Here is a 21,106-nt window from a genome sequence, read left to right on the forward strand (position 1 = left end):
ATGAACCGTCTTGTGATGTCTTCTAAGTGTTGTTTTATATCATCTTCTACTGTTTGGACATAAAGATGGATTTGTAAAATTGGCATTTACTTGTATGTCTGAGAAAGAGAATAGAAATCACTTTCATTTTATATTTTATTAGATGTTTATATGCAAAACTTTCTCAGTTTTATATGACTGACAAGTCAGTCAACATTGGCAACATTTTATTGTAAAACATGAATTAGATGAAAAATGTCATACTAAACTTACTGGCACAACAAAGGTAGGCACCCAGACGAAGTGGTAGAAATGAAATGAAACTGTTGAAGTGAAACGTGTTGAAAGGTCATGTGGCTGTATCTCAGTGACTCTAACATCAACTCAAAGGGTAATGAAGTTTGCAGTATGGACACACAGGTGGTCCCCTGTCACCCCCTCTGCTCTGGATACAAGCAGAGATTTGATGCAGAACGCAGTCATAGAGCTGTTGCATCCTCTCCTGCAGCATGTTGGACCACTGTTGTAGCTGGGCCTCGAGATCCAGCTGCCTGGTACTTAGCCGGAGATGAGGTCTTGGACAGTTCCTCACGTGTTTGATTTGCGAAGGATCAGGAGACCTGGCTGGCCGCAGGCAGTCTGTAAACCTGTGCCTCATGTGTGGATGGGCATTGGCTTATTGAAAGACTGTACCAGGGTGCTGTCTCTTTAGAAGCAAGACATGCACAGGCAGGATGTAAGGGACGTAGCCCTTTTCTGAAGTCTTGCCCTATGACTCCCCACACCATGAGGCCAGGCGTAACACCAGTGTGTCTCTCCACAAGTTTGGCAGAACTGGTCCTCTCCCCTTGTCACCGCCATACACGTTCACAATTATCGTTCAGTGTTAATGAAGAACCGAGACGGGCAGACGCCCATCTGCCTATCATCATTTAAACCTTTAATGCATCCCTTATAAAACTCTGATCAGTGCTGGTTATCCTGTCTAATGTGGCAATGCTTTGTGTGTGGTGACCTTCACTCACTGTTTTGAATAACTGCCGAACTCTCCAGTCACTACCTGATAACACTATGACTTCACTGGTGACGCTGCCACTTGTGATCTATGGTGTCCGTTCTAGATGTTTGTTTTTTTACCTACCCATCTCTGGTCTGCATGAGGACCAAAACCATTCCCTCTGGGTGCTTAACTTTTTTGTCAGTGAATGTATAATACATGTCTTTAAATCTTTATCCATGTCTGTGTCTGTTCAGTTGCAATCAATAATGTTTTAAATATTATTTATGAAATGTTGATTTTATTGAAGTGCCTTAAAACAGCATACCAGAAATGCTTTATATTCAGAAACTCAGGTTTTGAGGATAAGTATTGTTGATATTGTTGATGGTACTTTTATCAAACTGATTTAAAGGAACGGGTAGTCTTTAAGGAAAAGGAGTGGACTCTGGGTAGAAAAACAATGTTTCCATTCATATTGTAAAATCTTACTGAATCTCCTCAATGACGGATACAGTTATTCACCTTTTTATATTCATAAACCTCCATCAGTGATGGCAGTTTATGCTAGCCGTTCAAGTTTCTGCCACCAACAGAGACGCCTTAACAATTCTCGTTGCATTTTTTACCAGCAGTCATTATCGATGTCGTTGTCAATGGGAAAGAAATCAGAGCCTAAACGTGTGTGTAAGCCAAAACAGCCGGAGCGTGTGAGTACTAAAACACGGTCAGCTCTGTACCCCCCCCCCCCCCCCCTCACAGCCTCTGCTCAGCTCCTGGTCAACAGCAGAACTTTTTTTTGTGTGTGTGTGTGTACTGAGAAGCTCTTGCTTCTCTGTCACAGATGCAACCATTGCTTTATTTCTTAATGAGCAACACAGTTTCATTATTGCATCTCATTGCTACTTACAAGGCATGATGCAGATTCATGAAGGCGTCGTTTTCATGGATCAAATATGTTGCCGTGTGCTGCTGTGTATGTGCTCATATTGACCAGGACGGAAGTCACTGTAAATGTGGGGCGAAGAGTAAATGTGGTGACAGATATAGCTGTAGCGTGGTATTTTACGTGTGGCTTGTCTTTTATATATGTGTGTGGGTGTTTTCTCTGGGCGTGAACGTCATTTGATGGAGTCACATGACAGCTAATTGTAGAAAAGGGTTTATTGAGAGAAAAGCAGACAGACACAAATATCTTCTTAACCAATAAGTAAATGAGATCCAGGACAGCTGATCACAAGACTTCAGTCATTTTTGCTAAACTGACTGAGTTTATAAGTTTTGATGTTTGTGTTATAGAACAGAACTGTTTATTTGTTTACAAACTTAGTGAGGTTTTACAAAAGAGGCAGATATGCATCAGAATAAGTGACATTTGTATTTGCTTTAAATTTGTTTTTTTTAACTATGAGTCTGATTTCAGGTTTTTTTGATACGCTCACTTTTTAAAAATGTAAGAATTTTAGCTTATTGTGTTCAGTGTTTACATGTTTCCTGTGTGTTATATAAGCAGAGCAGTGTGTCTGACCCTTAGAAGTGACTGTAATCTCTTGTGTAATGTCAGTCCGATGATGTGAACCCTTGGTGATTAGCTCAAGTAATCAGACAGTGCCATCAAAGCTAGCATCGTTATGGCTTTTTTGTGTATGGCTGTGAATGGCTGCTTTGCTATTCCCTTCGTTCGGCCACTTTCGAAATGCTTCTGCCTTCTCACCGCTGTTCGTGTCCTGGTTTGAACCACAGGGCTCAGAGTCCGAGTCGGTCAACGGTCCGGGTCGAGACAGTGGGCTGGCGTCATCTCGCCTCGAGCCATCTGCTACGTTACCAAGCAAAGGTGGAGCCGAGCCCGAGCCAGAAACCATGGAGGGCATCCTCTCTCGAAAGCAGGAGATGGAGTCCCACAACAAAAAGGCAGCTACCAGGTAAGGATTTGGTCATGAATACTGCCTGCACAGTGGGGACTTATTTTTCTGTTTTTATTGCAAGAGTTGTACATCCTGGGTTTCTCCTTTATACTGTGTCTTTCAAAAATAAAAAAGGCAGAAATTAGGCAGTTTTTTCTCTGTGCCAGTCTTAGTCCTCATTTATCCGTCTGTAAGGCGTGTACAACTTTAAATCCAGTTGTGTCTATTCTTAAAGTTTTTACATTTCTGAGGGTAGAAATTTAGAGAATTTCCGGACCTATTGGACACATGAAGCATAAGACATGCAGTAGATGGCTACAAAGCACTTCCAGTTAACAGTTTCAAATTCAGCACAGACTAATGTTGATCTGATTTGTGTCTCTCCCACAGATCCTGGCATAATGTTTACTGTGTCCTAAGAAAAGGAAACCTTGGTTTCTATAAGGACAGCAAGAGTGCTAGCAGTGGTGCAACGTACCACGGAGAGATACCCATCAGCTTGGAGGACGCCGCTTGTGAAATAGCCCACGACTATAAGAAGAAGAAACACGTATTCAAGCTCAGGTGAGAAGAACTCCTGACACAATGGGAAAAAGTGTGAAAGGCTCCATTTAACTGGAGAAATGATGCAATGTGAAGGCCGACTTTGTCTAAATTTACACCGAAGCAGCTGGAACTGAGTCGTTAAAGCTACAAGAGGCAGAACACTAGCTAGAAGCTAAATATAGCAAAATGCTAGCTAGAAGTTGGATAAGAAGACAAAAAAACGGAGCCAGTATTCTGAAGCAAATTTCAAAGAGGATGATGTTTTGAATGACTTGAAGAGATCTTCATGTGTTGCTGTGGGGAAAACATTTGTAAATAAAGTTATTTTGAAAAGGACAAAAGCCAGTTCTCTAAATGAGATGAACATATGGATATACAAATGGATAAAATAGCACGAAGTATGCCGAAGAACAGGAAAACTATTGTGTGAATATGCTGAATCAGCATTCACACCATTATTTGGTTTGGGGTAATAGTGAGGGGCGTATAAGTTTATAGCGTATCCATGTCCTGTGGTTAATTCGTCAACCTTCTGACTGCAGGCTAAGAGATGGGAAGGAGTATCTGTTCCAAGCCAAGGATGAGGTGAGATGACGGAACGGAATCATGCCAATAAAACCGATCAATACAAACCTTGTTTCTGTGCAGAGAATTAATATTTAAGCCTAATAAACCTGTGTTTGTTTGAAGGCGGAAATGAGTGCCTGGATTCGTTCCATCCTGAGCTCCATTCCAGCGGTGGGATCAGGGGATTCCCCCGTCGGTCCCCGGCCCCTCAGCCGCGCCATGACGATGCCGCCGATCTCCCCGAGCTCCGGCGACGCTGTCACCATGCGCAACAAGGAGGGCAAGGAGAAGGATCGGGAGAAGAGATTCAGCTTCTTTAGCAAGAAGAAATAGAACACTTGTACAAAAATCGACGGGAGTTGATGATTGAACGAACTGAGGCGGATAGAAAGGAAAGGTACACACAGGTCATACAAACACACTGCCCCTCAGCGCAGCCTCCAAGGACTTTCTCCAGTTACGTCACTTACAGAAAATCTTTTTCTTCCTCCTTGGCTTTTTTTCCCCACCCCTTCCTCACGAGTTCTGTTATTTACTTCACGTTCACCCAGCCCATAATTCCCACTCGCCCAGCAACGAAAGCCCTCATCCGGTTTCAGACAAGCCTGTCAGCCCGAGTCATTAGCAGGGTCCAGACTCAGTTCAGTTCTAGATCAACCAAAATGCCCCCCCCCCCNCAGGAGCACTGATGACGGCGAGCCATTACGACGACGTGTCTCCAGAGAAACGATGGATGGCGGCTTTCTGCGCTACGGTTTCACCCCACCTCCCACAAATTTTTACGTTCCTGGTGTTGATGGTATTAACCTGATCAATATTGATGACATTAATATTATTTCTATTTATCTTTTGCAATTGCTGGTTTGAGAAAACAAAGTAATTAGTTGATTATTTTTGATTTATGTTGTGGAGAGAAACAAATTTGGTTCGAGTAGAACAGAATGATGAGCTTCCCCTTTTGCTTTTTTTTTTGTTTGTTTTTTTGTTGTTTGTTTTTTAGGAAAGAAAGTTTGAGGTGTTTTTGCAACAAAAATAAAGCTCAAGTTTTAGCCGTGTGCTGTAAGTGATCACAAATTTCATTGGGTAAATGATATATAAATATATTTAATAAGTGTATTTCTTTCTTTTTTTTCCTTTTTTTTAGTTGATCTCTAATTTTGCCTGTATTTGATTCTTCTCCTTTTGTGTGAGATCTTTTCTGCTTGGTTTTTCAACTTTGTTTGATTTTATTTTTTTTTCTGTACAAAGCAGAGAAGATTAGTTTTCTAGTGTGCGTGTGTGTGCGTGCGTGTGTGTGTGAGTTGTGGTGCTGTGGATTTTGCATGTTTATTTGTTTCTGGTTAAACATAGACAGATGAATGCTGCTTTTTGGTGTTCAAATGCAGACAAAAACCAGATGAAGACAAACTAATATTACTGGAATCATTTTCCTTTTCACCCTCTCTTTTGGTTTTTTTGTGTGTAAGCTGATTTTAAACATTCCTGTAGACACTTATTCTCTCAGTTTGAAGCTCTTAATATGTTTCCGTTCACGTCATCAACTGGTGTGAAGTCACGGGGGCAGTTTGTAGACGAGACGCCTGCAGGGACGCAGGCGAAGGCCGACGGACGGCGGGCAAGAAGTCGAATAAGACGGGCGGTGATCAATGCGCTTTATGTGCTTTCCAACTGTTCGAGATGAGCCTGAGCTTTACTTGAGCCCGCTACTTTTACGCTGAACCCTTTTCACAAACCCAGCCTCCGTTCAAACGGGCTTAGAGGAAGTTTTCGTAGTTCAAAGATGTGATTGTTAAACTTTGTGCCCTGTGGCAATGACCTAATGTATGTCCGTGGATTATAGGTACAATATAACGAGCAGTAACCACGAGAAGCTCTGTGACAAGCAGTTAAAAGTAATTTAAATGGTAAAAAAAACGTCCTACAGAAAGTTGTTTTATGCTCTTGCATATGTGGCATGACTTCATGTAGGTTTCTATATGTATACGCCTGATCGTTTGCCATCTGTCTTGATGTTTGCTGAATAAACAGCTCACCTCGTTCGGGACCGGCTAACAGCAAATTTGATCAAATCTGCCTTTGCAGAAAGGGAGATGTAGGCGATGGTTGATCTCAGATGTGGCGAATAAAACGTTTCGTTTCCAGGATCTTGTGAATGTAGACACTAGCACAATTTCACATCAGCCAGTTTGCTGTTCATTGGAGCAGCTGCCGCGTAATAAATCAACATAAATAAGGGAATCTCTAATAAGAGGTTGGCTCCAGTTTGCAGGTTTTTTTTACACTCTGGAAGTAACACTTAAGAGCTGGTAACTGAGTAGATGTGTGTCTGCCTCATGTGGATGTTACACCAAACTGCTGAGATAGCACAACCAGCTGGAGGTTTAAACAAGGTGTTTTTTTTTTTGTTTTGTTTTGTTTTAGGTCCCCTGAATGAGAGCGGGCGAGCTTTACAAACACGCCCGTCTCTGTGGGACCTCGTACCGTAGGCACAGTGTGTGACAGAGCTTCTAGTCCTAGTGCAGGTTGACAGAAACCGAGCTACAGCGTAGGAACCACAGAACATACATCAAGCGAGCCAAAGCGACCGGCACAGTTTTGAACGGAGGTCATCCCTCCCCCCCTCACTGCTTCCCGTTTTCTGCTCCGAACGTCCTTACAGCATCCCGTTGGTCGCACGGCGTCACACCAGCTCATCCAAATGTTGACGACACGAAATAATTTGGCCAAATTGGTCACGTGAAGCAAAAACTACTGTCATACTCGACATACTGTACACAAGAACACGCATCACTGCAGTACTGTATATTTAACCTCGAATGACCCCGGGAATTCATGGGAATGTCCTCAGCTGGATTTGAGCTCACATATTGCATCTTTTTTTTTTTTTTTAAACAATCTGTGCTACAGGTGATGTTTGAACGGAACATGAAAAGTACGAGTTCTAGATGTCAAACAGGTGTTTGGTTCGTAAGAGTACTGCTGACAATGAAGAAATAAAAAAACCTGCTTTTACATGTTAAGTGTTAGCAGATCGGTGACGGTTTGAGCTTTCTCTTTTTACAAGAAGGCTGAATATTTGCTGTCCGATGGGGAGCTTGTTTTTATTTTTCATCCAGTGGTCTGTCTTGCAGCATTTGATAAAAGCCTTTTCCTCCCACCCCATTTCTCAGTACTTTTGACGAATGTCTGTTCCTTCCTCTATAAAGCAGAGTTGTTAATGCCACTACTATTATTAATTGCTATGATGACCATTATTGCTACTGTCGTTACTACTACTGTTACTAATGCAACCCACTGCAAAAACTCCAAATGCTGTCCATTTTCAGGTACGCGTCTGTAAAACCAGACCCTTCCACACGATGTCAGTGTGCCGTGGAGCATTTTCATTCCAACTCGAGAATACCGTTTGTTGACTTGTGTATCTACATCTATTATTAGGAATAATAAAACATGGTTTAATCCAAAAACATGCTCTCTGGGGTTCTTTTTTTTTTTTTTTAAAGATATGATGCCACCAGTGACACTTTGATTCTATTGTTGCACAATAACCCGTCCATATAAGAAGCATCTTAAACAAAAAACTAATCCGGCTGTAAAGTCAAACTAAAGAATTTATTTTGCCTGACCATAAAGTTCAATATATTGGATTTTTCTCAATTATAATATTACTGTAAAGAAATAAAGTTTAATTCACTTGTCTGTTTGTATTAGTACGTAAATTTAGTCATTTTCAACCCCTCAACCTAAGTTTTTACTCTTTTATTTTTTTATTCACAATGACCAAAAAGTGCAGCTTTTTTATGAAATAAAGGTATCAAACTCAATGACACGGGGCCCAACATTAAATGCTTGAGAATCACACCTTGTCTATATTTTTTACATTTTGTTTTAAGATTCATTATTTTAAAATGTTACATAAATATGAACTTTTATAGCAGTCAAAACCATAACTTCTTGATTAAATTGGGGGAAAAAAGAGCAAATGTAAATTAAACATAAATAATTTAGATTTTCTCTGACAGGATATTTTTATTACTCTTTTCCCGTAAAAATATTTTCCCTACATCAAAAACAGCTTAAAAATTCCCCCCAAATTAAAGCTACAAACAATATATCTTGCAATGATATAAAGCAGTAAAGTTATTCCATATAAACTGAACTCTGATGTCCTTTGTTATGTTTTCTTGGTGTCGAGTTCGTCTGTGGTTCTCAGAACTGAATGAATGTTATCAGTCAGAAGTGTTTTTTTGTTTTTCACAGAAATCATCTGGGGGTTTATGCTGACAGACGCAGAGATCATCTGATCTGCTTGTGTGTGTGAAGCTTTGTTCTGTTACATGTCAAAGTCAAGGCCCGCAGGCCAAATCTGGCCCGTGTTAACGTTCTATCTGGTTCCCCAAGATGATCATTTAAATGTATTTTATCTGAGACGGATCACTTCTCATTTAGCTTAAAAGCCTGAGCATGCTTAGTGCAGACCTCTCATGACAGCTAGCCAACTTTGAAGCCAAGAAGAATAAGTTGGACTTGATTTTGACGTGCAATGAGCCCCCCCCAAAAAAAAAAAAGGCTATTAAGGCCGATTAAACTCTGGTTGATGAACTTGCAGCCAAAAAAAGATGTGAGCTATCTGATCTGAATTCGCCAGAGAAACAAAGTCTGCTTTAATTTCATGTTTCTGTATTCTCTCTTTATTTCAGAGTCAAATGTTCATATTTTTCACAGGTTTTACTGATTTGATGGATTGTGATAAAGCGAATTACTAAGAAATAATAAAGGAAATGGGTGTTGATGGAGAGTAAGGCATAAGAAATTAATCAAATCTTTATTTATTTTTTCTTTAGGTTGTGTGTTCTAGGTCCTACTTAAATTATCTTGTCCCAATTACATTTTGACCTTTTATATTACATAAAAACAAGGATATTTATATGTATTTTCAATAAATATTACCCGAGTTGCCCTTTGGCTTGGACCAAGTATTTTAATTTATGTAACTTGAGTCTGACACCCTTTTAATGCAATAAAACAAAACCTATAGCGCATGGCTGCCAGTAGGTGGCGGTCGAGTTCCGGTTTCTGCTCCACCCGCCTACAAGTCCAGACGGAGGGCACTCATTACCCAACAGCCACTTTAACCGTGTTTTAAAGCAAGATGGCAGCTGTTGTTGAGAATGTTGTCAAACTGTAAGTGCTGGACTTTTTCTACACCCCGCACACCTTGCGCAGGTGACACACACCGAGGTCACAACACCAACCGGCTGGTTGGTTGTTCAGTCACTGACTCTTTAACCGGCTAGACTTAGTTAAAGTTAACCAGCGGCGTCAGAACGTCGTGTCTGTCTGTTCACATCCTGGAATGGAAGTGTAAGTTAGCAGACACGCAGCTAACCTTTATTTTATTTTTATTTTACTTAATTTTTAAACGCATAACCACAAGCGATAGGGTGCTGTGTAAAGAGTCGTTTAAATTGAGTGTACTTGCAGTGTTATTGTGGTTACTTATTATGTCCTTGTGGTTAAACGGTTGTCGCGTTCCTAACGTCAGCTCGGCGAGTCGCTAACAAGCTAAAGAGTCCGTTTATGGCGACTAGTTAAGGATGAATGAAGGGGCTGAGGTTGAAGATGTTTCCTCTTGTTTTCGTTCCCAGAGCCCAGCTCTGGTAGACGGGGGAGCTGTCACGGTGCAACTTCGCACACGGACGCCGTTTTGCTGTGTAAACTTTGATGGTTGGTCGAGCCGGAGCGCCCAACGTACTTCCATTTCCGTTTGCCTCACGTCGCGCTGCGGTGCCGTCTAAACCCTGGGTAGCGTCGCCACGGGGAGCCGCGCAATTACAGGCTTTCAGCGGTGATGACAGACACTGTGGTCGTTTTAGGCTCCAAGTTACTCTTCGAAGACAACTCGCTTGACAACTTTCAAACAGTTGCGTAAAGGATTTATGTGTCTGTCGAGAACATTAAAAATTTCAAACCATGATACTACTTCACAAATCTGAGTAGCCCACTTTTTGTGTACATATATACAACATTTTGGAGAGTTATTTTCTCCTTATGAACACTGAAACATGACTCCAGGTATATCTGGTCCTTAATGGTCAGGCTGGTGCTTTTTTTTATTAAGTATTCAGTTTAATTTCTGAATTTTCCTCTCCTCTTTAAAGGAGAACCACATCTTCTCTGAAGGCTCTCCTGGACAACACCAATGATATAAAATTGTAGATGACACCAAATCTTCTCCACCTGAATGAGGAACTTTCTAACCTTTGCTTTTTTGCAGTTTTTTTTATAGCTTTCAGACTCTAAAGTTAAGCCCTTTCCTTCGTTTACTCACATTGAAAAATATATTTTTTATTTTACCAAGGTGTAACTTACTGTAATGGTATTTAATCGGCTTCAACTCATCCAGAAATTCATAACATTCATCATCAAGAGAGTGTTTTACCTGTTTCAGCCTCTTTTGTTTCTGGTTTGTCGTAGAGCTGACTGTAGGATCCGGTTGTTTACGTTCGAGTCAGTAAACGTGTTAACTTTGTCTTCTCCCATTGTAGGTGATATCTTTGCTGTTTGAACAAAGGTTGCCGTTCTATAATGTGTTCACTGATGAATTAATGTATCTTCGCTGATTGTATTCTTCCGTTAAGGCCTGACACACTTGTCTGAGCTGACTGTAATCATTTTAAATGTTTGTTAGGACTTTATCATAATCACTGAAGCGCCTGGTGATAAAGCCATTTGTTTTATTCCCCTTTTTTCTAGGATTTGAACAAGCTGTAATGTGTCTGTGACGAGATGGGAGTATATGTAGCTCCTGCTCTCCTAACAGTGAAGAAGTAAACAACATAAATGCAATAAATTTATGGTAAAACAAACTCAAGAAGGAGTTTGTCTGCAGACTATCGAACGGCTCTCGAATGTTTCTTTAAATTTAGAAATGTGGGCACTCGTAACGTCTCCTCCTGTGGCCTCTGTGGACCTAATTCACCTACGGTTATGTTTTTGTCAGGTTGGGTGAGCAGTACTACAGGGATGCCTTGGAGCAGTGTCACAACTACAACGCCCGGCTCTGCGCTGAGAGGAGCGTTCGAATGCCGTTCCTCGACTCTCAGACCGGCGTGGCTCAAAGCAACTGCTATATCTGGATGGAGAAGAGACACCGGGGACCAGGTGAGACGCAGAGCAATGCTCGCAGACATGTTGTTAACAGTAAGTATATTGAAAGAAGCAGGAAAAATTACAAGGGCTTGCGGCGCAGGGATTTTCTTCTCCGTCAGTCTGACAAGCGCTCATTGATTGAATTGGGTTTAAGTCGGTGTGATATGGATGGATGTACTGTGCTGTCCCCTCAGGCGTAGCTCCAGGGCAGCTCTACACTTATCCGTCCAGGAGGTGGAGGAAGAAACGGAGATCTCATCCTCCAGAGGATCCGCGGCTCATCTTTCCTCCTGTCAAGTCAGGTAGCTCGGCAACAAGCCCCGTTCATTACCCAGGAGATAAAACCAGGCCACGCTTTCTGTATTCGTAAAGAAGAGCCGCAGGATTTCTTCACTGTTTTGTACACGAGAAAGGAAGTGGCATAAGTGTTGATTTGTACGAGTGCCTGTGTGTCAGGTGGAAGTTGTCTTGATCCTTTTATTTTTGTCTTTTGTCCCCAGAGATCGATTTGGGGCTGAAGAAGGACAGCCTGCTGTCATCGGATGGGAGCAGCTTGGAGGCCCTGCTGAAGGGGGACTCCTTGGACAAACGGGCGGCCGCGGACCTCCGGGGTTCTGAGGAGGATTCGAACCAGAGTGATTACACGGGAAGCCTGAACCCCGCTTCCCGCATCCGAAAGGTCTCAGTTTTCAGATCCACAAACTTTACTTTAAAAGTGATTCAGATATATATATATATATATATATATATATATATATATATATATATATATATATATATATATATAAAAATACACAAGCTGTTTATTAAATAACAACTTCCTCTCATCAACGCAGAGAATCCTGGAGCCAGACGACTTCCTGGATGACCTCGATGATGAGGACTATGAGGAAGACACACCCAAAAGAAGAGGCAAAGGGAAGGGGAAGGTAAACGTAAAACTGCTCAGTTCTGACTGTGTGGATGTGTTGTTTTCTTTATTTTTTTTGTCCTGGCCTGTCTGTTGACTTCCGTGATGTCCACAGGGCCGAGGAGTGGGCAGCAGCAGGAAGAAGCTGGACACAGCAGCTCTGGAGGACAGAGACAAGCCCTACGCCTGTGACAGTGAGTCATTCACAGAGACATTAATGCCTCTTTTTGTTTGTTACCTCTTTAAGCCAGAAGCAGCATTTTCAAACTCCTTTTACCTTCACCTTTGTCTCCCTCTGTTCTTTCTTTCTTTGCTAGATTTCTTAAATCTGACATTTCTAAAGCTTAGTTTAAACTCTGCTGCTTTATGTTTCTCATTCTGATGTCACACCAGTAGCTGCATTTTGAAATATTTCCACGAGTAGGAGTGATTTTTTTTCTTCTTTTCTTTTCCTCTTTTTTGTTCTCCCACTTTGAATCTGTGCTGCTTGATGTGTAAATGTTTCCTCTTTTGTGAAGCAGTTTCACTCTCGGCAGCGCGGCGTTGCTGACTGTTTCTCTCAGCCCCTGTCTGTGCTCTCTTCTCATTTTCTTCTCTCTTTCAGACACTATCAAACAAAAGCATATTTCAAAATCTTCTGAAAGAGGTATATTTCTCTTCATTACCTTGCACTCCGTTCTTTTGTCTTCACTGTTTTTACCTTGTCTGTGTTGTTGCTTTCTGTTTATTTAAACGTAATTAACTAGATTTAGAAGAGCTTTCTGTAGACATCAGATGAGTCGAGTCAGTTGTGTCGGTTTTCAGAAGCTGTGGCCAACGAGTGTAACTTTTCCCACCTCATCTGGCCCCTGAACTTCCTCTGGTTTTGATGCTAGAACTGGGACATTTTTTTTTTTTTCCGTCCTCCTCTTCCCCCTCTTCATCTCAACCTCTGCTTCCTGTAAATTGTCGTTCCTCATTCCGTTTTTTCCTAAATGCCTCCGCTTTGATTTGGAGTCGGTTTGATGTCCCTTCGACCTTTCAAGATTTTTATTTATTTATTTATTTAATGTCACCACATTCAGTTGCAAACCACCGCCCCCGAGCTGCTTCTCAAACACTCGCTCCTTGCTTCAGCTGACAGACGGTGAAGCGGAGTTGTTTTAGTGGTTTTTTTTTTTTAGGGAAATGAAAATGAGGGCTGGAGTGGAAGTGAAAGGAGAAGCGTTTGAGCGTTATCTTATGACAAACATCACACACACCCCCTGTGACGGCGGCTTCACACAGTGTCGTCTTTGTGCTTTTAAAGTGTGTGAATGTTCCTGTAATCCCACCGGCCTCCCTGACCTCACTTCTTAGTACACGGTTAAAGATGTTCAGGGTGATTTTACTCTCAAATATTAGCATGGCTTTCTGGGAAGCTGAGTTGAAGTCAGGGGTGTTTTAAAAAAAAAAAAAATACAAACATTTAATTTATTTACTGTAGATGTTTTCTTTACCCCTTAGAACTGAATGGGATCTATTTGTATATATTTTCATACAGACAAAAAGAAAATGGAACAAAAATAAGTGATAAAACAATAAAGAAATAGTTCAGGTGTTTTGAAGTGGGGTTCTATAAAAAGTTTACGAACAATTAATATTTTACATGTTGTAGGTAGCTGTTTGATCGGCCTCGATTTAAAGAAAAACTGTTTAATTGTAACCAGATAGACAAGCTAACGGCTAGTCCAAGTGGGCTCACCATCAAAGTGGATTACTGTCGTCTTCAAACATCTCCAGTCAAAGGTTTCATCGCGGCTCATCTGATGATTATTTACTGCTGCCAGTTTGTGTTACACTGAAGCACCGCCTGAAATCTTATGATACTCCTGCCAGAGCTGCTATGGCCGGCTGCTGCCGCCACTTGCTCCTTTTTAATGTCCATGAAATTGGCAGCGATGTAAAGGTTTATTTAGTCCCGACTGAAATTGTTTTAAGACGACAGCAAACAGCTTCGATGTCTGCTTCGCTCCAACCAGCCGTTAACTTGTCGATCTGATTAAAAATAAAGGAGCTATCAGTAACAGGTAGGATGTTAATTGTTCACAAGCTTTAGAGCCCAACATCAAACCATCTGAAGCATCACTTCTAATCTATATTTATTGTTTCTTTTTCAAAGGCTGGGAAATAAAAGTTACATGTCAACGAACTGCCCGATTTGTTAGTCTGTGGAATTTTTTGTTTATAAAAGTCTCCTGTCTTTGTCCTTCCACGTTTCTATAGTTTCATGACCAAAACAAAACATCACATCATTGCACCTGTTTTAATATAGAGCAGAAAGCCTCAGAGACCTGGTGGGTTGGAGTGATTTCCTGTTTGTCTCTCACATCATTTATCACCACAAGAAGGTCATCAGAGTCTTCATGTTTGTGGCATATTTGTAGGAGTGTGTGGTCAGAAGAGTGGCTCTTATTTGAAGTAGGATGCTGCAGGACTTTTTATAAAATTGCAGCAGAAGTTTTAAATCTTCAATAGTTCAAAATAGTTTAAAAAAAAATCTTATTTGGAAGTAAATTCCCCCAAATGACACCCTGAAGAAAAGTCAGACTGTTCCTAAGCGGCTTTCTGTCCCAGCTGACTTGACTGCACGGTCTCGACTCCCGCTTCGTGTTTTCGTATTCATGCATTTTTCTTTTACTTTGTTTCTGATTTTGGTGTCAGTCTGTGGGAAGCGCTACAAGAACCGCCCAGGCCTGAGTTACCACTACGCCCACTCCCACCTGGCTGAGGAGGAGGGGGAGGAGAAGGAGGAGCTGGAGATCAACGAGCCCGCCCCGCCGCCGCCCGAGGAGCCGAAGAGTAAGAGATGTGCGGCAAAGGTCAACAAGGTCAAGTCGGTGATTTTTATTTTTTTTATTACTGATGATGATGTTTTTTCTTTATTGCTTTTCCTAACCAGCTCCCAAAAAGGGTCCGGACGGTCTCGCCTTGCCCAACAATTACTGTGATTTCTGCCTGGGAGACTCCAAAACCAACCACAAGACGGGCCAATCAGAAGAGCTGGTGTCCTGCTCTGACTGTGGACGCTCAGGCACGTTCAGGTTTTATGGACAGGAACTTGAGTAGATCTGTATACGTTGTGTTACGTGTGTGGGAATGAGAGCTTTGACTGCTTGCAGGCCACCCCTCCTGCCTGCAGTTCACTCCCGTCATGATGGCGGCTGTGAAGACGTACCGCTGGCAGTGCATCGAGTGTAAATGCTGCAACATGTGTGGCACCTCGGAGAACGATGTGAGTTATCATCGTCGCTCAGATTTACACGTATCAGCTCCGGGATAATTCCCACATGACTACAGTAAGAATAGAGCTGCAAGCATACTAACAACAGAAGTATTATGGTCTGTACCACTGGCTAATTACACATGAACGTAAAAGCTTTTCTGATGTTTTATTTGTTTTTGTGAGTACGTTCTGTCACCTGGAAGTCAGCATTTAGTGTGGGAACGCCCCGGGTTAGCTGGGCGCTCACCTGTTCAGGAGGTTCAGGTTTTCTCTGTTCGGCTTCTTCCAGGATCAGCTCCTGTTCTGCGACGACTGCGACAGAGGCTATCACATGTACTGTCTCAACCCGCCCATGTCTGAACCTCCAGAAGGTAACCGCACCTGATCGGCACGGGTTTAGCTCGTAGAAAGGAACCGTTTCAAGATCTTAGTGGCGGGGATGTAGACGTCGAGCTGCGTGTTATTGAAAGAGAAAATTATCTTACAAAATTTGAGATTTCACCCCAATATGATCTGACCTGAGCATTTACCTGTCAGACCCGGAGCAACAAACATTACGTTTTTATTTTGAGGCAGTTTTTTTGTGATGATTTAAACAAATACAGTCAGTAATTTACAACAAAAGCTGAGGTTTGACTGCTCAAACGGTTCTTATTTCATGTTTGCTCCTTCCATGCTTGTAGCTCAATTTAAGGTTACAGAGAACAGCTTTAGGTTTTCAATAAAACCCTCTGACAAAAAGCTTTTAAAAATAAAGTCTTTATCTATAATAGATTAAATTGAGCCGAGTGTGCAGCATTTATAGAGCTCAGTTCTAACAAGAACCACAAATGAGGTTGACTCTAGAAGCCTTATTTTAGTAATATTGAAGGTTTTTATCTCAGAAGAGTTTAGTGTTTTAACTTTTCAGACATAGTTTAGCGTAAAACTCTTACTTTACCCTTTATTAAAACAAAATTCCTGTGTTTCTTCGTGTGGTTATTTAAGAAGATTCAAATGACCGTTAACATTTGATTAAAAATAATTCTGTTCACTTGTGGTCTCCACACATTTTATGACAGCATATATTCCTAAATAATCCTCTTTAAACACCTGAAAGCTGTTTTCTCTGTGCCGTTTGCTCTCAGGGAGCTGGAGCTGCCATCTATGTCTGGACCGTTTGAAAGACAAGGCGTCCATATACCAGAACCAGCCGACGTCGTGATGGCCGCCCCCGGCATGCGCTCAGTCATCACCCGGCCGTCCTGCAGCAGCGTGGTTTGTCCCCGGAGTTACGATGACCTTCCCTGACGGGCAGCGGCGGGGGGATTGGAGAGGGGGAGGGGTTTGTCCTGAACAGACGGGGTTGTGAAAAGGGAAGTAGACTCAACCAGACCGGCCTCAGTTAGCTTGACTGTTACACAGGTCCGACCTCAGATTCACTCAGATAGTGTTTTTAAATTTTCACCCGCCGGCCGCGTAGTTTGGCCGCTCCCATTTCAGACCCAGCGTAAATGGCTGAGCGCTCACTTCCTGCCGAGCGTTTTACCCGAAGCTTCTGAAGCCTCGCCTCTGTCCTGCGAAGTCCAGATTTTTATGAAAACTAAAAGAAACGAAGCTCATAAAACTCAAAACAGCATGCCCAAACTTACTCAATGACGGTTAAAGAACATTTTATAATATTTCTATATTTCTATATTATATATTAGAGTTAAATATGTAAATAATTTAAGGAGGAAATTGTCGTTAGAAGTCCTCGCAGCGGGGGGAAGCGTTCACCTTATTTTGTGGCTGACGGTGTTCTGTGATCCATCTGATCCTGTCAGAAGGGTTTCGCCAAGACTGTAAATGATTTTTCCACCCCCTCCACTGCCAGCAGGCGCACGCCGCTACAAAAAACAAACTGGAGATATCGATGGAGCGTCTGTCGAAGTGGCGGCAGAAGCTGAAAGATGCCAGATAAGACTTTAATCTCTCGGTTCACTCTTTTAATTCAGGCTTCTTTTTTTTTTTAAGCTGTCAGCTTTTCTCTTTTCTCTACCGGTCCTGAAGACTGCGGCGACACGACACAGACTTGACGCCGATGTACGACTGGCCTGTCTGACAGACGGTCATCTGAACGGAAACAGCTACTTTGTAAGACTCCTTGCGTCAGCTTTCAGGTAAAGGGGAATATCGCTGCGTTCTAGCAGTTTGTTATTCGCCACATCGGGCGCGGTTTGATGGGACGCCGCGGGGTTGTTTGTAACGCAGTTCAAGAGGAGGACGGTCACTGGATTACAGAGGAGAAGCAATACGAGAGCTGGAGCGCGATGCTGTAAAGACCTCAGAGAGGCTGTGCCAGCAGCTGCGAACGTGTAGTCCTGAGGAGACGATTCTCCTGCTTTCAGAATTATTTTTTTATGCAGCCGTTTTTCCTTCTGCGTCAAGACTAAAGGAAAAAAGTCCGACTGAACCGCCGAAGCAGTTGCTTTTACCTCAAAGAGAATCAGTATTTGGAGGGTCGAAACGTGCTGTAGATAAACGGGACAAACAGCTGCAGCGTCTGCTTCGATGACTGCATGTTGTGTAGTGAAACAGCTGCATGCTCAGTAATCGTCTTCACTCGCAGTTAGGGTTGGTTTTTTTTTAAGGTGTTGGGGAAATGGTGTAATATATGCTAACCATGCTAACATGTTTCAGTAGCCAACTAATAAATACTAAAGCATTACACGAGTATCACTTGGTTTGTTTTTGGGCTCACGTTTTAAACTTACTGCTTTCTCTAGAGGCAGAGGCCACTAGAATATTTGTTGTTTTTGTATTCATCAGTAATTTTTTATTTTTTTTTGGCGTACCTGACTGTGTGGACATTGTGGGATTTCGGTGGAAGTTGGTTTTCGAGTTAATCCTTTGATCCGGGTCTCAGCTGAGCCTCTCGTCCGACGCTCTGACAGAACAAGGAGGTCGTATCGCGATCAGGAGGTGAAGCGAGGGAGATTAAAGCGTCCAGCCTCCGAAAGACTTCTTTGTCTCATTACAACTGCTGTGGAGTTATTGTTTAATATTACAGTATGCTTTCTGAGGTGGGAGAGAACTGTTTGTTACATCAGTGATATTTAAATTAAGATCATAGGTTTACATGGTAGGTGAATGTTATTCGGGTGGATTTTATTTGGGTTGTGATGGAATGTTGTATAAAAAAAAAAAAACAACTTCAGGAAAATAAAATACTAGGCACTATTATCTGCTGTTTCTTCTTCTTCTCCACGTTACATTTAAGTTAACCTGAGCGTTTGATAAAGGATATTGTGGATAATCCAGAGGCGATGTTACCGTTTTTGCAACTTTACAATTTTATTTTATTTTTCTTTGAAGTCCTTCATCATATACTTCAAAAAATGGGTTAGGATTAAATGATTTTGAAAACTAAAATGTCACATTTTCCTTATTGGTCTTTTTCAAAACGTTTCCCTCAGATTACATTAAACTGAAAATAAATGTATAATTTATTCATGACGTGAGAAAAGCTGCAGACGTTCTGAACGGGTGGAGCCCCCACATTCAGACTGACTCCTTCCAGCAGGAAATAAAGGGTTAAAAACATCCGTTATTGCACTTTTTTATTGCACTCAAGATACAACAGTCTCCTAAGGGTCAATACAATCTCTAAAGCAGTAAATCTTTACTCTAAAATATCATCTACCCCCAACATGACAGCAGAAGAAACGAAACATTGTATGGAGAATGGAGCTCAGCTGTTTGTGTTGTTGTTGTTATTATTATTATTATTATTATTGCCAAATCTGGATCAGGAAGGTTACCACAGAGACTCCTGACAGCTGAGTGAAACCAAAAAAAAAAAAAAACAACCAAAAAGACACACTGAGTCATCTGCTGGCAAAACGAGGATGGGGAAAATGACATTTCTTATCTCAGGTAAGGATAAAAAAACACAAACACATGAAATTAATAAGCGGTTACTGTCATTACTCCTCCGTAATTAAATGAAACATTCAGGAGATAAAAGCAGAAAAGCTCATGTTCAGTTTTTGTAAGCGTGAACTTAAAAGAATAAAAAGGGGCAATCCTGTTTTTTTTTTTAAACCAGCGAGTGTTTTTCCATTTTTGGTTAATTTATTTTTTAATTAAAAAAATTCAGTGTTCCTATTCATAAAATAAAGCTACGCACGTCAGTAGAAACAGAAAATCTAAAACGCTGAAAGACAAACGGAGTGCTAAACTGACTTAAAGCTTTCAGAGTCCACTGAACATTTACAAATGAGCACTCATTTAGTTACAATAATTCACAAATAAGTTTACATCATTCTTTAAAAAAAAATAAAATACCACAAAACAAGTCTCTAAAGGACATTCATTCCTGTAAAACTATGTAAGTTAACAATTATAAACATTAAAAAGTATCGTCGAGCGTATCGTACGGCCACCTGGAAGGAAAAAATAAATCCCAGGATCCCTTTGATGAAACGTAAAATTCACAGATCTAATATTCAAAAATACCAAATACTTTACGTTTCCTCATAAAACAAGAACTGCAGTATGTGCCCAGATTGTTAAACGCTTTCTCTCCGTGAAGTGAAGGAAGAGTGTTTATGTTTGTGGTAAATGCAGCATTATTTACCAGAAAACACAGAAATGGGTTTGTATTCTGCACATCTGATGAGTTATCGTTTGAACTTATTGTCTCATCAAAGTTAACTTAAAACAACAACAAAAGGAACTATAAACATGAAGCAGATCGATTGTTGGACCTAAATGTGAAATATGTTACCAACCAGTACTGAAAGTGTAATAAAAATACTCTGATATAAGATGTTTCTGTTTATCTAGGGGTACCAGTACTGGTAATGTTACAACGTGCATTTTAATCTTGATTTTTCTAAAAGTATTTGAATTTATCCTCTTTTTTTTTTTTAACATCACGTGAGGGCGTACATTCAGACCAGGAGTTGAAAAAGTAGTCCCAAACGTGACAACAGGTGGTATTTCCTTCCTGCACTTCCACCTTTTGACGAGTCTCGTAAACCCCAGAAGTCATTTAGTGAGTTTCCTGTGTTGGATTAACACAGATTTTTAATTTACATTAATTAGCGACTGTGCAAAACCTGCTGTTAGATAAGTGCTGCTATTAAAATAAAAATAACTCCTCTTCCCCCACAGTCTGTTCAGCACCATGTTTAAGTGTTTAAGTTAGTAATGTTGCTCAATTAAAGACGATTTGTGGTTCTAGTGATGACGATGAACTAGCTGGTTAATTTGACTAATCTGCTCAGCTGCAGCAGGATATAATTCAGAATCATAAATAGACTAAATCGTGTCAAAAGACTGAATCTAAGCAGCTACTGGCCTGCTGCTTTAATGAATTATTGGTAGAATGGCGTTTATTACATATTTGCCAATTAGTCTGGCAGCTGGAGGGCTAACATGGAGATTTATCGTGAAAATTTAAACTTTATTTCGATAAAGGATGTTAGCGGAAAGGGCCCTGAATTAGTTTAAAGGAGAAATGTGCTTCGGCAGATTTCAGCTCAGTTTTTTGTTCGTAATTCTAAAACAAAACGGCAAAGTGGCAAAACTGTTTTTAAAGGCCTAATCATATCATCTGCCAGGTTAATAAAGAGATAATTCAGATCTTTGGAGGTGGGGTTCTGTGGAAAGGTTATGAACAATTTACATCTTACCTGTTGTAGACAGCTCTTTGAACGACGCAAAATTAATGGTGATGTAAAGGTTCAAAGCAGGGGTGGGCAACCCTGGTCCTGGAGAGCCACCATCCTGCATGGTTTCATTGTTCCTCTGCTCCAACACACCTGATTTCAATCAAAGGG

At 41.2% G+C, this 21,106-nt stretch overlaps 2 protein-coding genes across 9 annotated transcripts in view; both read left to right on the forward strand.

The window, feature by feature from the left end:
- The window catches only part of LOC108245226 (spectrin beta chain, non-erythrocytic 1), a 49,856-nt gene extending 42,576 nt beyond the window's left edge, over window positions 1-7,280 (forward strand). For 2 of the 4 annotated variants that reach the window (XM_017431948.3, XM_017431950.3), the window contains 4 exons: window positions 2,720-2,898; window positions 3,271-3,444; window positions 3,969-4,011; window positions 4,117-7,280. In XM_017431948.3, the coding sequence (XP_017287437.1) occupies window positions 2,720-2,898; window positions 3,271-3,444; window positions 3,969-4,011; window positions 4,117-4,326 (606 nt within the window). In that variant the 3' untranslated portion in view covers window positions 4,327-7,280. The other 2 variants (XM_017431952.3, XM_037979232.1) reach the window with 2 other exon arrangements.
- A 1,799-nt stretch (window positions 7,281-9,079) lies between these two features.
- Window positions 9,080-18,865, forward strand: dpf2 (D4, zinc and double PHD fingers family 2). Of its 5 annotated transcripts, none has more exons than XM_017432000.3 (12): window positions 9,080-9,177; window positions 10,997-11,157; window positions 11,340-11,447; window positions 11,646-11,824; window positions 11,982-12,074; window positions 12,171-12,249; window positions 12,660-12,701; window positions 14,738-14,884; window positions 14,976-15,107; window positions 15,196-15,308; window positions 15,589-15,670; window positions 16,427-18,865. In XM_017432000.3, the coding sequence occupies exons 1-12, from the start codon at window positions 9,146-9,148 to the stop codon at window positions 16,501-16,503; spliced, it is 1,245 nt and encodes a 414-aa protein (XP_017287489.1). In that variant the 5' UTR covers window positions 9,080-9,145; the 3' UTR covers window positions 16,504-18,865. The 5 variants fall into 5 exon arrangements, with proteins under 5 accessions (XP_017287489.1, XP_017287491.1, XP_017287493.1 ...); XM_017432002.3 differs by having other exon boundaries at window positions 14,738-14,875; XM_025009518.2 differs by lacking the exon at window positions 9,080-9,177 and adding an exon at window positions 9,205-9,357.
- Window positions 18,866-21,106: the final 2,241 nt, after the last annotated feature.

The sequence above is a fragment of the Kryptolebias marmoratus genome, linkage group LG13, assembly GCF_001649575.2.
Source record: "Kryptolebias marmoratus isolate JLee-2015 linkage group LG13, ASM164957v2, whole genome shotgun sequence".
In the NCBI taxonomy this organism is placed as follows: Eukaryota; Metazoa; Chordata; class Actinopteri; order Cyprinodontiformes; family Rivulidae; genus Kryptolebias; species Kryptolebias marmoratus.